The 15,939-nt window shown below is 34.3% G+C and overlaps 1 protein-coding gene across 2 annotated transcripts in view; it reads right to left on the bottom strand.

Moving 5' to 3' along the window:
- The window catches only part of LOC120776119 (ATP-binding cassette sub-family A member 3), a 31,808-nt gene extending 16,062 nt beyond the window's left edge, over positions 1–15,746 (bottom strand). Inside the window, exons 1-2 of one of the 2 annotated variants that reach the window (XM_040106642.1) lie at positions 15,657–15,746; positions 3,511–3,866 (exon numbers count right to left, since the gene is read on the bottom strand). In XM_040106642.1, the coding sequence (XP_039962576.1) occupies positions 3,511–3,740 (230 nt within the window). In that variant the 5' untranslated portion in view covers positions 3,741–3,866; positions 15,657–15,746. Of the gene's footprint in view, positions 1–3,510; positions 3,867–15,656 lie in introns of those variants that run through there. The other variant, XM_040106643.1, reaches the window with a different exon arrangement.
- Between the last annotated feature and the right edge of the window lie 193 nt (positions 15,747–15,939).

Genomic DNA, 15,939 nt, shown 5'->3' on the forward strand with positions numbered 1-15,939 from the left:
ATTTTTGGAGTTAATAAAACCCATGTATCCAAAATAGCTGTTTTCAGCTCAGAAATCGTATTAAATTGAGATGTTCTCTATAGAACTTACATCAGAAGAACCTGCTGAACATTCCAAAAGATCGCTATTTTAACGTTGAAGCCACGTTTTCGTTGAACTGCTCACATGGATTTTTGCGTTGTCTTGTTGAAAAGAAACATATTTTTGGAGATAACTGCGTATATAAGGTAGCAGATTTGTTTCTAATACTTCCTAGTACTCGGAACTATTCAATCGGCAAGAAGGGAATGCAAATGGTACTGTCCCAGAATTTGAAAAATATCATGGCTCTTTTCGTAAATCTCTCCCGTATCTCAAAAAGCCGTCTGGACCATCAAGGTTGAACTTTTACTCAACGGAAAAAATCTCTTGGGACCAATAGTACAGTTTTTTATAGGCGAATTGTCTACTTTGCCGCAACCGTATTATTCAAAATTTTATTTTTCTTAATATTACCTGATACCAGTCTTTATTCGTGCGATTTCGGCTAAAACTGAGACGAGAGATTTTACTGTGTGGTTTCAAGAGAGGCGCTTTTTGCACTTGCTCATTTCCAATGTTAGGATGTCGTTTCAGCGCACGACAAATTGTTAAAACAGATGCAGAAATTTGGTTCTCTCTTTTCACTTTCCGTATTGACGTCATTTTATTTGATAACTGTCAGCAAATTTCTCTTTCCTGTCGCGTGTTATAGCAGAAACAGCCAAAAACGCTACTACCTTCCTTCCTTTGCCTTCCTTATAGCAGAAACAGTGGAGAACGTAGAATCGTGGCCCGTCTCAGCTGATACGACCTATCTTTTGGGCGCGCAATGTAAGTGAACAGTGAAAAACGCTACTCCCTTCTATCTTTGACGTAGGATGCCATGAGAATTAACGGCATTTGGATTTCTGCGTAGAAACGTGTCAGCTGATTGCTCTCTCACAACGCCGGGTTGCCAATATCGATATACTGTAGTATTACTCTTCCAGTGAGAGAGGAGTTGGACATCTCTTTATCTCTGCCTACGGCATCTTACGGCAAAGAGAGAAGGGAGTAGCGTTTTTCGCTGTTCACTTAAATAGCGCGCCCATAAGATAGGTCGTATCAGCTGACACGGGCCACGGGTCTACATTTTTGGCTGTTTGCGCTATTAATAAATTAAGTTCTCTGGCCATAATTTTCTTTATTATTCAGGTAATTACACACTGTTACCGAATTTCCCAAGTTCCGAGCAATGGCGCGCTCACCATTCAAAGCGTCTATATACTTTTGCGCGGCATTCTCCGATTAGTTAACACAATTTAAAAAAGTTAATTTATAACTCTAAATGACACTGAACGGTACGAGTGTCTTTATAGCAATGAAACACCGTTTTCAGAGCCTTCTGCTTACTACTTACAATGTATGAAAAGTACCGTTAAAAAAAAAAATTTCATAGAATTGTTAGAGTTATCATAGAGTTTTAAAATCACCTATCACCATAATTCGTTTTTGGAATGGGAACATATTTTTTCTGTATTTCACCAAAATATAATGTCTTTATAGCAAAGAAACAAAGTGTATGTTGCAGCCTAGCGAGCGAGTCGTCGGTCACCACGCGATTTTTTTCTAATACTTATAATTTTTAATTCGTGATATACAGTCGAACTTTCATAACTCGAATCACTATTATCCCAAAAAAAACTTCGACTTAGGGAGACTTCGAGTTATAGAAAATTTTTTTTTTTTAAAGAAACTCAATTGCTACTTTAGAGTATATTAAATGATGAATATGTATTTGTTGTTTAAAACACACATTACAGAAAACTGTAATAAGTTACAGTGAAGTGAAATATTCAGAAATTAGTGACTGAAAATTTTCTTTTTTTTTTGTATTTTCAGTAAAAAATGACTCTAATTTGTTTAAAGCCGTATAGTGCTCATCAGTTGTAGTGTCATTTGTTTGCAAATATAAACTCAATGTTCGGAAAGCATTTGGAGGCTGGTGAATAGTTTCTTCTACCGATCCCTCGCCGTCACTCTCCGTTCCACTTAATATTGGATCATCTAATTCAGGGCAGTAATTCTCAACAATATCAGCATCTATAGGAAAGCCAGTTGTGCAAAGGTCATTATCTACTGCAATATAATCCTGAAGAGTAGCACTGCAAGTTTTTTTGTTTGCTTTTAACCATGCTTCGTAATCAGCTTCAATTACATTTCGATATTCATCAGTAGTACTTAAAAACTCAGAGGTATGTCATCTTCCTCTTCCCATTCAGAGTATTGACCAAATCCAGCTTTTTTGAAGCAATTCGCTATGGTTTGATTTTTGACGTCAATATTCCAAGCTTTTGTTACATGATTGATGCAATCCGTAAGTGTAATATCTTGTTTTTCGTTTGCCTCTATACGCTTTAGTGCTTCTTTTACTATTCTGGTACGATAAAAAACTTTCAAGTTTTGAATTACTCCCTGATCCAGCGGCTGTAATTTAGAGGTCATATTCGGTGGAAAAAATGCCAGTTCAATGGCTTTCAGTTTGCTTTGTACGTCTTTAGAATGTGCTGGGCAATTTTCAATAAACAATAAAATTTTTCGGCCAGTACTTTGAAAGCGCTTATCCAAATTTAGAACCCATTCTTCAAAAATTTGGCCAGTCATCCAGGCCTTGGAGTTATAGGCCAGGATACTGCGAGTTGTAGAATGAGAGAAAAGCACATTACTTCGAGTTATAGAAGTCATAATTATGTATTTTCGTTCGAGTTATGGAGAACTTCGAGTTATGGAAGTTCGAGTTACGGAAGGAAATTTATATGTTAATTACTCTCTTAATGCTACTGCCAACCCATTTAGTTCGACTTAGAGAAAATTCGAGTTAAAGAAGTTCGAGTTATGGAAGTTCGACTGTATTATATTTTTAATGGAATTTCCGAATCAAATAATTCAAAAAGTTATATAAAGGTATTGAAGAGGCGACAAAATTTTATTTATTTTGTTCGTTTGGTGAAAATAAATATAAACCTCTCGTTATTATTAAAAGATAAATATAAAGACTTGACTTAATGACCAGTAGCTTTAACTTTAATAAAAAAAAAATAACTATCCCTTATTTTTTGTGTAGAAGAATTCGTGTTGACCGGTATAATGTGGCAACATACGTGAAACTCCTTAAACCCTTTTACGTGGATTAATTATTGATTATGGAGGCGTAATAGTAATTTTCTAGCCACCAGTGTACATATTTGCTTTTTGCTAATAAACTAACTGAAATGATTTATAACCTCACATTTATTTAGATATAATGTATGAAATTCCATATAATAATTCCTTGAGTACGATATGCATAAAAACTGTAAATAAATTTCGACACTTTTATATACCAATGAAGCACAGAACAAGCACTAAGTATTATATAATTTCTTCGCTGACAAATTTTCACCAATTTTCATACACAAAGCAATATTACTATTTTTTATAAACGTGTAAAGAAAAACACTCGCTACTCACTCGAAAATTTCTAAATTAGAAATATTTAACGGCGGATAGGTGGTCACACCCATTGTATCCACCTCCACCAGCACTCGCACCAGCACCAGCAGCAGTGAAAAAACGGCTGGTAAGACCAATTCTATGCCCAGTTCTAGTTTGTGATTCCATTGTAGTGTCCAGTTTTTCCATAATAACAATTTAAACTTCTCCCAATTGGTAACCTTCGCGTTACTGCTGGACGCATCCATTGCGTACAGCAACTTTTTGCTAATCTCTATTTAATATAGGATTGTGGTATGAACCGAGGCAGTAAATGCAGTGCGGTGTAATGTATCAGTTGAGTATTTAGAAATGTTGATCCTTCAGCATCAAAACTGGAAAAAATTATGGAACTCATCAAAATTGGCTCACTATACGTAAATTTCACAGACGTCAGTAAAGATCATGATAAAGCTATGAATAACTTATAATAATACAAACAAAACTGCTTAACCAATTGTTTGCGAAACCATTTTAGTTTAGTAATATCAGAATAATCTTTATTGCGTGTTGTTATCGTGTTATTTTTTAGAAGTTCATAAATTTTTAGTATAAAAGTGCAACCGTTATTCATTATTGAAATCGAGAAAGTACTAAGGTACTTAGAAAAATACTTTTGACATCAACACATACGGCCAAATCCATTCTTAATTGCTTCAAAAAATTTAACATACAATATCTGTCGCAAAAGGAACAGCAATGTTAAAAAAACAACAAAAAATTAATATTTTTCAAAAGTTATTCAAAGTAGTTTCCTTGTGCTTCGGTACAGCGTTTAGCCCGGTCAATTAGCATTTCAAATGAGTGTTTAAGGTCATTTTTCGGAATGCTCTTGAGAATATCGGTCGTCGCCTTTTGGATAGCTGAAATGTCCTGAAACCAGTGTCCTTTCATGGGCAAATGCATTTTTCCGAAAAGGAAGAAGACGCACGGTGCACGGTGAATACTGGGAGTGCTTAATGGTTAAAATGTGATTTTTGGTCAAATAACTTGATGTCACACTGTCTAGCTAACGAGCACTTCAGTTCTTATGAAGATGTCAAAAATTGGATTGATACTTGGATCGACTCGAAAGATGAGGAGTTCTTTCGTCACGGAATACGCATGCTGCCAGAAAGATGGTCAAAAGTAGTAGCTAGTGACGGCCAATATTTTGAATAACATTTTTGTAACCGTTTTTATGCAATAAAGCCTTAAATTTACAAAAAAACGGCGGAAGCAAAGTTGTAAACCTAATACCTTCAGCGGCTTTTCTGATTTTACGGTTTATGAAGCTGCTTCAGTGACATATACATAATAGACCTTTTTGACAAAATCGGAACCGCATAATTGCATGAAATCATTAAACGCTATAGCGATTGTTTAGTGATGTGTTGCTTCTAAACAAACGACGTTTGAAAAATAAGTTTTGATGTAGAATCCCCACGATAATGTTTGCAACAAAGCGTCCTCGTATATCAGTCGTTTACACGATTGAAAGTGATTTTTCAATCAAGGCTAAATAAAGTTTTTTATGCAAAATATGCAAATATATTCTATTGAGGCGAAGTTTGTGAAATGTGTTCTAACAAATCGATGCCATCTTAACGCAGTGATGACGAATGTCATTAAATTTGTTTAAGTCATAAAAATGTATGGTTATAAGTCTGGTAAATATTTTACCAAGATATATATTGCTTCAAATTTAATTTATCTATTACTAGAGGACCCGTCCACGCTTTACTGTGGCTGATACATAGATAATACTACTACTACTATCTACATATATGATTTCTTTTAGTTGCATTTTTGTGAAGCAACTTGTGTTAGTTTACAAAAAAACTTGATCATAAAGCATTTCGTGTGTTAATAAAGCATTGCTTTTCTGGGGAAAATACTGTTGAATTTGGGCTCAGGGAAATCTACCGTTGAAGATATTTGCTAAGCTGGAAACAGGCGAAATGAGCAAAGTAGGTGCCTCGCAAGTTCATAATCCAACAAAAACAACGAATAACTGATTCTGAGAAGTGTTTAAATGCTCTCTAATCGGAATACAGACGAAATTTTTCATCAGTGATAGAAATATAGCTCCATCATATATCACTGGCGTCCAATCGCCAGTCATTCTAGTGGACTGCACATGATGAACCGGTTCTCAGGCGTGGAAAAGCGAAAAAGGCGGCTGGAAAGGTTACGACATCAGTCTTTTGGGATGCACGTGGTATAATACATACTCAACGACTGAATATTGAGCCAGTTATAATCTATTTCACTGCGTATTTGGTTGCAGTTCTTTTCTTCTATTCCAAATATTTAGCAATTGTGTTATTTTTGAGGAAGAATCTGTTTGTACGCATATATGTATAACAATAACTTTTGAACAAATGCTTATTATTTGAAATATAATTTGTGTATTTATGAGTTGTATTAAACTTTGACATAAAGAAACAAAAGGTATCCTATGTCCTTACCCTGGTTCTAAGCTACCTCTCCACCAATTTTCATCCAAATCGGTTCAGCCGTTCTTGAGTTATAAATGGTGTAACTAACAACAACTTCCTTTTATATATAATATATAGACTTTGACTCTTTAAACAATGTCTAATCGATATAACAGCTGAAATAATATTTACCGCACTTTCTAACCTTTTCAAAGCAATCGATAATTCATACCGCTTGCATTGTATATCGCTCTCGCCTTGACCTAGTGGGCAGACAGAATCACCTTGTCCTTCTTTGGTGAACTTTCATTGAAGGAAGACTCCTCTGATTACTAAATGTGCAGACACGTTTGCTTAACATTAAATAATCATCTTTATTCGATGAGAAAATTAGCCATCACCACACAACAAGCAAAATTAAGAGAGCGAAAATAAGTCAGTAAATTTGTTTACAAAAAGCTGAGCTATTTGTTTTGGAGTATTTAAAGCTAGGTCCTTAGTTAAACTTTGTCCTTTGTGACTGTCAAAGTAAATTTGTAAAGCACAGTTTCATTAAAAAATGTTTTTGAGTGGAAGATTATTTGAACATATAGCCCAATATTTTTAACCCTCATCGAGACCCTCGGGTCTGGCCAAGCATATTTTGTTTTTAAATGTTATTTAAATATAACATATATAGCAAACGACTTCTGCTTCCAGGTAGCTTCCTAGAATTTTATTGTCTATAGAATTCAGAAAAAAAATTCAAAGATATCGTATCTAAAAGGACGAAAAAAGGATATTATAATATTACACCTTAATGGTGCTTGGCTAGACCCCATATATTTTGAATGAAAATATATGAACTTTGGTATGTTTCTATCACTTCGCACGGTTGATTTATCTGTTTTCATGTTCGTTACACGTCCAAATTGGTTTTTATGTTTATCTAGGTCTAACACTTTAACCGCTAGAGCGTTTTAAAAGGTTAAGAAAATATGTAATTTTTCTCAAAATGTTACATTTTTTGTGAACGCTATTTATATGAGCGTAAATACAACACGTATTTCCATACAAATGTACATATGTAAACACCACTTGGTATAGCCAGGCACCATTGGTCTCGACTAAGTGTATCAGACCGTTGGTCTCGACCAGGGTTAAGGTTAACAGTTTCATTGTGAAGCTCACGACTACATAAGTATGTAAAATGTCATTGATTGGCTTAGTACGCACTTACAAGCATGTTACTTTGTCAATCGCTTCACGTGTCCGAAAACGGAGTAACGACATACTTACGTAGGGAAAAAGTTTTCATTTGTATATTGGGAATCTGGGGCTTAACTTTATTTACTTAAAACTTATACGGAAGAATTTTTAATTACGATTGTCCTAAACGCCTATTATTATTGTGCATTCATATTATAGCCACAATTAAAGTACATATAAACACATAATTACACGACTTACTGAGCTCCAATTTCATTATCGACAAATGTATGTAATTTCACAAAAAAACTCTATTAAATTATTGTCAAGTTCTTTGACTTCAAAATCAATCATCGCATTTTGAATATGATATTTTATCTTTATACAGTTAACTCACGTGATATGGCGATAAGTGAGCGGAAAGAAATACAAAGGTGTGCACATACTTGTGGACTAACTTCAGTTATGTTAAGCATAACGCAATTTCGGGATTATGAACCGTTTCGCTAAATAATATGAGTTTAGAGCAGGTTCAAAATTTTGATTTGCTTTCCCGAATATTGGAAAGAAAAAACCGACTATTCGGCACAGTTCTTTATTTTGAATCGTTAAATTTACTTTCGTCTTTACTCGTCGTCTCAAAGTGTAACCAACTTCAGACCGTTCGCGCTGCAGTCGCACTGGAATCAGCTGTTTATAAATTTGAATGACAGTTCGGAGTATTTTTTACAAGTGTACAAAGCGTTTTGCCAAAAGTGAGCGCAAAAAAAAAGTGATCAGCGATGGAATTCAAACGTAATAGTGTGATTGTTTTATATTTAGCTGGAAAATCACAGCCAGCCGAAAGCGGCCAAATTCCGAACATTGTGTTTTCTGACGTAAAAATTTTTCCAATTAAGCAATTCGTAAACTCTCAAAACGATAGGTTTTACTTGACCGAACGTTCATACGAGAATCTAAGTCATCGGTTGGCCACCAGGAAGCAGCACCCGCCACAACTAATGGTTTGGGCCGCTGTCACCGCAGATGGGCACTCTCCAATTGTTTTCATCGAGCCTGGCGTCAAAGTAAATGCGACATATTATCGGTAAAGTGTTCTGGAGGCTGCTTTGAAGCCGTGGGCAAACAAACATTTCGGTCGCAAACCAACGACGTTTCAACAAGACTCAGCACAGTCTCACAAAGCGCGAGTGAACCAAGAATAACTGAAAAACCACGTTCCGAACTTCATTACGACCACCCAATGGCTCTCGAATTCACCAGTTGCGAATCCAATGGATTATTCTCTCTGGGCCATTATTTTGGAGAGCAAGGTCCGAAGTAAAAAATACACCAGTCTCGAGATGCTGAAGAAAGCCATTGTCCGTGAGTGGGCCAAAATACCCGCAAGTCACATTCCGCCAGCTTCCGATTCGTTTTTTGACCGTCTCAAGGCCATAGTTAAGGCAAAAGGTGGTCATATCGAGCAAAAGTGAATTGGTCCTGAATTTATGATTATTTTCACACATTTTTTACTTTAAAATAAATAAAAATAATTTTCCAAACCGAATTTATGGCTTTTTTAATTGGTATTTCAGTTGTGAACTTTGTAAAGCAGTTGACATGTACGTTTCAATGGGTTTGAGGTTAAGCATCACTAATATAATATGTCACTGCGGACTCAACTCTGACGACCTCACAGATCATTTGAAAATTTTCGTAATTTATAAAACGCCAAATTCGAGAAAAAACGAATAAGCTACCATGTTAATAAAAAAAAGTTCGTCGGGATTGCAGTGACTAGCACAATATGACATATCCTTGCACTTAAAATGTGACTGAAACTTTGAACTTGACGATTACAGTTTATTTATGACTAATAACTACAATCGAACCCTTGACAAACGTTCATTCAGGTGCAAGTTCACAGATAATGACCGTTTCACTCAACACATACATATGTATTATGTACATACATAGCTACATACATATATGTATATGTATGCGGGGACAGGTAGATAAAGAAATATTTATACAAGGAATTAAATACCACATTAGGGCCATTTATAGAATACCAAACAAGAGAGTACGAAATGTAAAGGCTCGTAAAATGCCAATAAAGATATCAATTTAGTTGCATAGTGGTTAAAAATTGCATTGAAATATACCTTTTATGCATGTAATAAATAATTTTGGCGCGGTAATATTATAGGGGTTGATAGCTTCGCACCTCGAATTGCCTTCTAAGTTCCAATTCGAAACAACAAAAACCTGAACCCTTTGAATAATGGCACTACAGAAAAATGGAATCCCTTAATTATTTCCATTTTAAGTGTCTTAAAAAGCATTACTTTTAACTTGGTACTTTTTCGTCAAAATTCTTTCATAAATCATAAGAAAACGTTGATGGAACAACAATGATAGGAAACTTTCAAGTTACCATGGTGGCCTACATTAAGAGGCGCAGCTTTGTAATAACGCAGATGGTCACCATCCATACTATTCAGCAAGAATATGTATGTTGTTTATCTGATTGAAATTTAATATACAGTCTATATTTAAAAATGTGGAGTCACTACTTGTACAAATGTACATAATTAACGCTTTAAACTAACGCTTGTACATACATATGTATGTAACTGCTGGTGGAACTTTTACTCTTACATGTGGGGTATGTCTTGATATTGTAATAGAGGACTCTCAAATGTCAAGCTTTCACGATGTGCTTTGCTGTTGCCCGAGGATAGCCGTCTACTGTCAAGTCTTCCCGAAGCACTCAACATATATCACGCGAACATTGTGCTACGCAGAACTGTATAGCTATAAGAAAAAACTAATATCGCCAACTTGTGCTCTATCACCTCAAACAACAAGAAAAAAGTACGACAAACTTTGAATTGAAAATATCTGACATCTTGAATTATCAATTGAGAACTTCTCATGACGGGTTTCTTTACTTCATAGAGTCAAAATACGTTTCAACCCTTAATGCATAAGTATTTCTGTTTATTTCAAGTACAAAAGTACACGCAGTGCAAAAATGCGTATGCAGTGGGTTTTAAGTCACACAAAGCACCCTTAAAAACTTAAATTACCACCCTAATGTGCTAGTACAAAATAATAAAGATATGCAAAGGCATGTGTAACTTGCGTGTATCAAAAAATACCCAGTAGGAAAACTAAAGCGGATTGAGCATAACGGCATTTGTGTTTGTGAATAACTTTATATTTAAATAACGAGAAATAAGCACCAGTATGAAGCAGCTTAAATGAATTGTCAGCCGACATAAGTTTTATAAAATATAATACTTATTTTTTAATTTATTATTTAATAATTTTCATATAATTTACATTGTGGGTGTTTTAACCTTTTGTTAGCATAAAAGTAAATGATAGTATAATAAACATAACCTTAAGAAATTGGCGCTTTTTGGATTATTCCTTGGCGTCTTTGGCAGTTCGAACAATTTGGATTTTTCGGAAACTAAATGAATGTATTGCACTTCTAATCAATACTGCATTAAAGTTGGGGTTCGAAAGTAAAAATTTGTAATGCTTTTGCCACAAAATAAATGTTTTCGAAAAACCAAATGTCAGCAAAAGTCCAAATGAAGGAAAAGTAAATCATCGGCTTTGTAAAATATTTTATGTTTTATATTTATATGGAAATTATGTTCTAATTAATTAATATTAAATTATTAAATATTAAATTAAATTAAATTTAATTAAAGAAAAATTAATTTGTTAATTTTTACATTTCACCACTTCAAATCAATTTTTTTCATGCTATCACATAAACACTTCAAAAATGTCTAGTTTTCGCTGTAATCTATATTGTATAGAACATGCATATATTTATTTATTAATTGTACATATGTACTCGTACACACATATATGTGAATTAGTACATACATATGTACATAAATATTGCATGAGGGACAGTGGCGTAGCTAGGGAGGGGCGAAGGGGGCCGTCGCCCCGGGCGCAACGTCTTGGGGGCGGCAAAACGATTTTCGCTGTTTTTTAATATTCAGAAAAATACTTCAACAAATACTTTTATTTCTCCAAATTTTAAAAACTCTAATTCGGGCAGAAATTCCTGCAAATTGTGTCAAAAGTGTACAAGATATATGGCGAAAATGGGTTTTTTCTATGGCTTTTAATAAGATGTCTTGTAAATTTACTATCAATTTCCTCAAAAACCGTATTGTGAGAATTTTGGAACTTCAGAATTTGAGTGGCTTCTAGTTCCTAAATTTTATATACTTAATATCGTAGATATTTTGTAAAAATTCACTTTTGTTCGAACCACCTCATGAAACTTGTAGGTAGGTAGATAAAGGGGGGCGGCAGAACATCCTTGGCCCCGGGCGCCCGAAGTTGTAGCTACGCCACTGATGAGGGAATAATAAAATTTCAATTAATTATTATGCGATATCATCGCATACTTGCAACATTTATATACATATGTATATGTATGTAGCTACATACATGCATGTTTGCACACATGTACATATAACACCCTTCTATTCTCTCGTCAAAACAAGAAAAAACGTTAACTTCGGCTGCACCTAAGCTAATATAGCCTTCACAGGAGCATTTCTTTTAGTAGCTATGTGTTCAGTTTACATGGAAGCTATATGCTATAGTAATCCGATCTGAACAATTTTTACGGAGATTACATTGTTGCCTTAGAAAATAACCTGTACCAACTTTTGTGAAGATACATTGTCAAATGCAAAAGTTTTCCATACAAGAACTTGATTCCGATCGTTCAGTTTGTATGGCAGCTATATGCTATAGTAATCCGATCTGAACAATTTTTTCGGAGATTACATTGTTGCCTTAGAAAATAACCTGTACCAACTTTTGTGAAGATACATTGCCAAATGCAAAAGTTTTCCATACAAGAACTTTTCCCCGTTCGTTCAGTTTATATGGCAGCTATATGTTATAGTTGTCCGATATCGGCAGTTTCGACAAATGAGCAGCTTTTTGAAGAGAAAATTACGTTGGCAAAATTTCAAAAGGATATCTTAAAAACTGAGGGACTAGTTCGTATATATACAGACAGACAGACGGACGGACAGACAGACGGACATGGCTAAATCGACTCAGCTCAACATACTGATCATTTATATATGTATATACTTTATAGAGTCTCCGACGCTTCCTGCTGGGTGTTACAAACTGCGTGAAAAACTTAATATACCCTGTTCAGGGTATAAATATTTATGTACATACATATATATAACTTCTATTCACATGGTCATTGATCGGATAAGAACTAATTTTCACACACAAACTTTTGCACATACAAATACACCACCGTTTCAGACCACAAACACTAAGGCTACAGCCGCGCTGCGAGGCTTAAATAAGTACTAATTCGACAAAATGAAATATTCGCAAGTTTATAACTCGCTTGTAATAAAAACATAATTAAATGAATAACAACAGTATCCCCCGGATAATTGCACTACAAAATTATTGCACAATTTTGGGTTCAAATAACCGAAGAACTCGTCCAATTGCGTGAAACATTTTGAAATACCATCTTCCCTATTTCTGAATAAAAACTCCGAGAACTGACGGAGATTTGGAGAATTACCTTCTTTTTGTTGGTTATGAACATAAGCAGCATCCAAAATATTTTTAATAATATCTAAATCGGTAAGATCTCTATTACACTCTTCCTTGTCGTCTTATGTTACGAATACTTTAAATGTTTCTCTTAAATTCTCTTCGATTTCGAATTCATCGGAACTTTCACTTTCCTTATTTTCTTTTTCATGAGATGTTAATTCAAATTCTCCTTCATTCTCTTCCTTTTTAAATCACTTTTTTATGTTTGTTGGTTAAACCATCCGGCTTCGAAAACGCATCAATTGTTTCCCCTAGCTCCCTCCATAGCTAAAATTTATTTTCTTGTAATGATTTGCCTATATTAAGCATCATTTGAATAAATGAATTATTGCAGGCTGAATTATTGACGTTGTATTTGCCGGTAAAATATATTATAGCATATGTTTAAATTTGAAAGCTTTTTGTAACAAGATGCACAAGATGCTGTTTGTTGTGTTTTTAACAAACGTTTTCTGTGCAACTAACCGGAGGAAATAATAATGATTTTTTTCAATAACACATTTCTTTACCCAATTATGCGGGGAAACCAATTAACCGAGTCCAATTATGCGGAAATACAAATTTTTAGTCGTATTTTGTATCTTATATATTTTTGACCGATCAGGTGATTCAAATAAGCAGGAAAATCAATTAACCGGTTTTCAATAAAGGGGGGATACTGTACATATGTGTCACATGTACAAACTAAAAGCAACAGTAGTTCAGTTTTATAAAAAATCGTTTTTAGCGATATCTGGCGTGAGGCCGAATTTGAAGGAATTACTCATTTCCTATCTAATTAGCCATTTTGAGACATAATAATAATCATATCGCGATAATTTTGATCATGCATGACATGGCAAAATTTGAAGAGGTCAGTAATATTATTTATTATTGCGCTGGTTTATAGCTTATTTTCTTATTTTTATAGCAGGCAATGTTGAAATGGAGGGAGTTATTCTACTTCTTATGATCTTAACTTTCTAGATGCTAGAGATAACTTAACGGAATTATGTCGTGAAAAAATGTTTACGCCCAAGTGAAAGGTTCTCAAAGAATTTTCCTGACTTCGGTGAACTTCTACACATGGCTCCATCCTCACCGAAGATAGCACACTATTTACAAACAAATTTCCATATAATAACTTGATTTTAATCGTCAAATAAAAGAGTTTTATATGGTTACAAGCACTTGATTTCGATCGTTCAGATTGTATGACAGCTATATGATATGATAATGAGCAATTTCTTGTGGATTAGAAAACGTGTGCTAAACACAGACACACGGATACGGCAAAATCCACTCAGATTCTCACGTAACTTCTAGGCCTTTATATCAAACTTACTTACCCTGTTCAGGGAAAAATTAATCGTATTAAACTGGTCTTACATTAAAATACGTGAAGTACTATACTTTTTGAAAACCAACAAATTTACTCATACTCGTACAAAAATATTTGCTTCGTCTGCATACATACAGGGCCGTAGAGAGAAAATCGTAAACCGGATGATAATTGTAGTGAATAATGGGAGGAAAAACTCTGTAACACTTTGTTCTAAAGCACGCGCTCTCCTGAAAACTCCGAGCTCAAGAGGGATTGTCCCTATCTCATTCAGTATACATAGGTGCATCATTTACTACTTGCTTTCCCAGCGCACAAATTTGACAATAATATCCTTTTTAACTGTATTCTTCAAAATACTGCCAAGCAACAGGGCCGTACGATAAACGATGAAGTCCAATTTGTACACATTTATGGGACGAACAACTTGTACCATTGCTCAAAACACTCCTAGCAATCTCTGAATCAACCCACGTCGGCTTTATGCTCCCCAACCCCATTCCGACTTAGGTGCATCATTTAGATTGACTTTCAAGCATACAAAAGTCAAAATCTTGCATTACCTCTTACACAAAGAGAAAGAACTTCCCAGGAATATTTTCACTCCTATATTAGTGAATATCAATATAGTGAAACTCGGAACTAATATTTATTTGTCACGGCAGATATAATCGGATATTAGGAAATCTATTCTGTCTAAAAAAATGCTCAATAAATTTTGCCTAGTATAAATGGTCTCGAGTGAAGAGAAAAAACGAATAAATAAAAAAAACCCATAATACTATATTATACTAAAAATATGCACTAAGTGTATAGACTACAAATTTAAATTTTCTGTAGATAAACTTTTTTCATAAGTTGGGTTAAAAAAATTTTAGTTTATTTTAGTTTCCCAATAATAAAAAGAACATTCCTTTTCGTTATTCCGAAAGTTTGTAACACATCCAAAGAACCGTCGAAGACCATAGAAAATATATATACATACATATGTACATATTGAATGATGAGCTGAGTCGATTTAGCCATGTCCTTCAGTTTTTAAGTTACCGATCTGAAATTTTGCACACGTCCTTTTCTCCTCATGAAGCTGCTCGTTTGTCGGAAGTGACGATTTTGTATCACTATAGCATAGCTGCACTACAAACTGAAGGAGCAAATATGTATGTGTTCGCATGGAAATAATCTAAGGCAACAAAAAAATCTCCGATGTACATATTTTTTTCTGATCAGATCATTATAGCACATTGCTGCCATACAAGCTGATCGATCAAAATCTAGTCCTTGTATGGAAAACTTTTGCATTGCATGCAAGAGATATCTTTATAAAAATTAGCACTTATTATTGTTCACTAATACACACTGACCGATTAAAAGCAGGATAAAGATCTTTTTACACCCATTTGTGAGGAATACGAGTATTATAGCTTCGGTGCAGCCACTTTTTTGGCCATTAATAAGTTTTAATTATTTTTTTAACAAAATTTCAAATAAATACATACATACATGTGTACCATATACATACATATGTATGTATCTGCTAACTTTTGCAGTAGTATCAATATCCTAGTTACCTTTTTCTGTGTTTTCCAATACTTCTGTCAATTCTGCTCAGTTAAATAATATTTATTTTGCTCTATATACAATATTTCGCAAATTCACTACTTAAATTCCATATACTTTAGCACAATATTAGCTTTTATTTACAATTCAAGCCAATTCAGCAATTATTGCGCGTCACCGACACCAGTTTTGTTTTTTATTTATTACTTCGTTTGTACTTTTGTTTTTGTAATATTAATACGTCAGTCTGACAAAGCGATAAAAATCACAATATAGACGTATGTATGTGTGATG

This window comes from Bactrocera tryoni, chromosome 4 (assembly GCF_016617805.1).
Source record: "Bactrocera tryoni isolate S06 chromosome 4, CSIRO_BtryS06_freeze2, whole genome shotgun sequence".
Classification (NCBI taxonomy): domain Eukaryota; kingdom Metazoa; phylum Arthropoda; class Insecta; order Diptera; family Tephritidae; genus Bactrocera; species Bactrocera tryoni.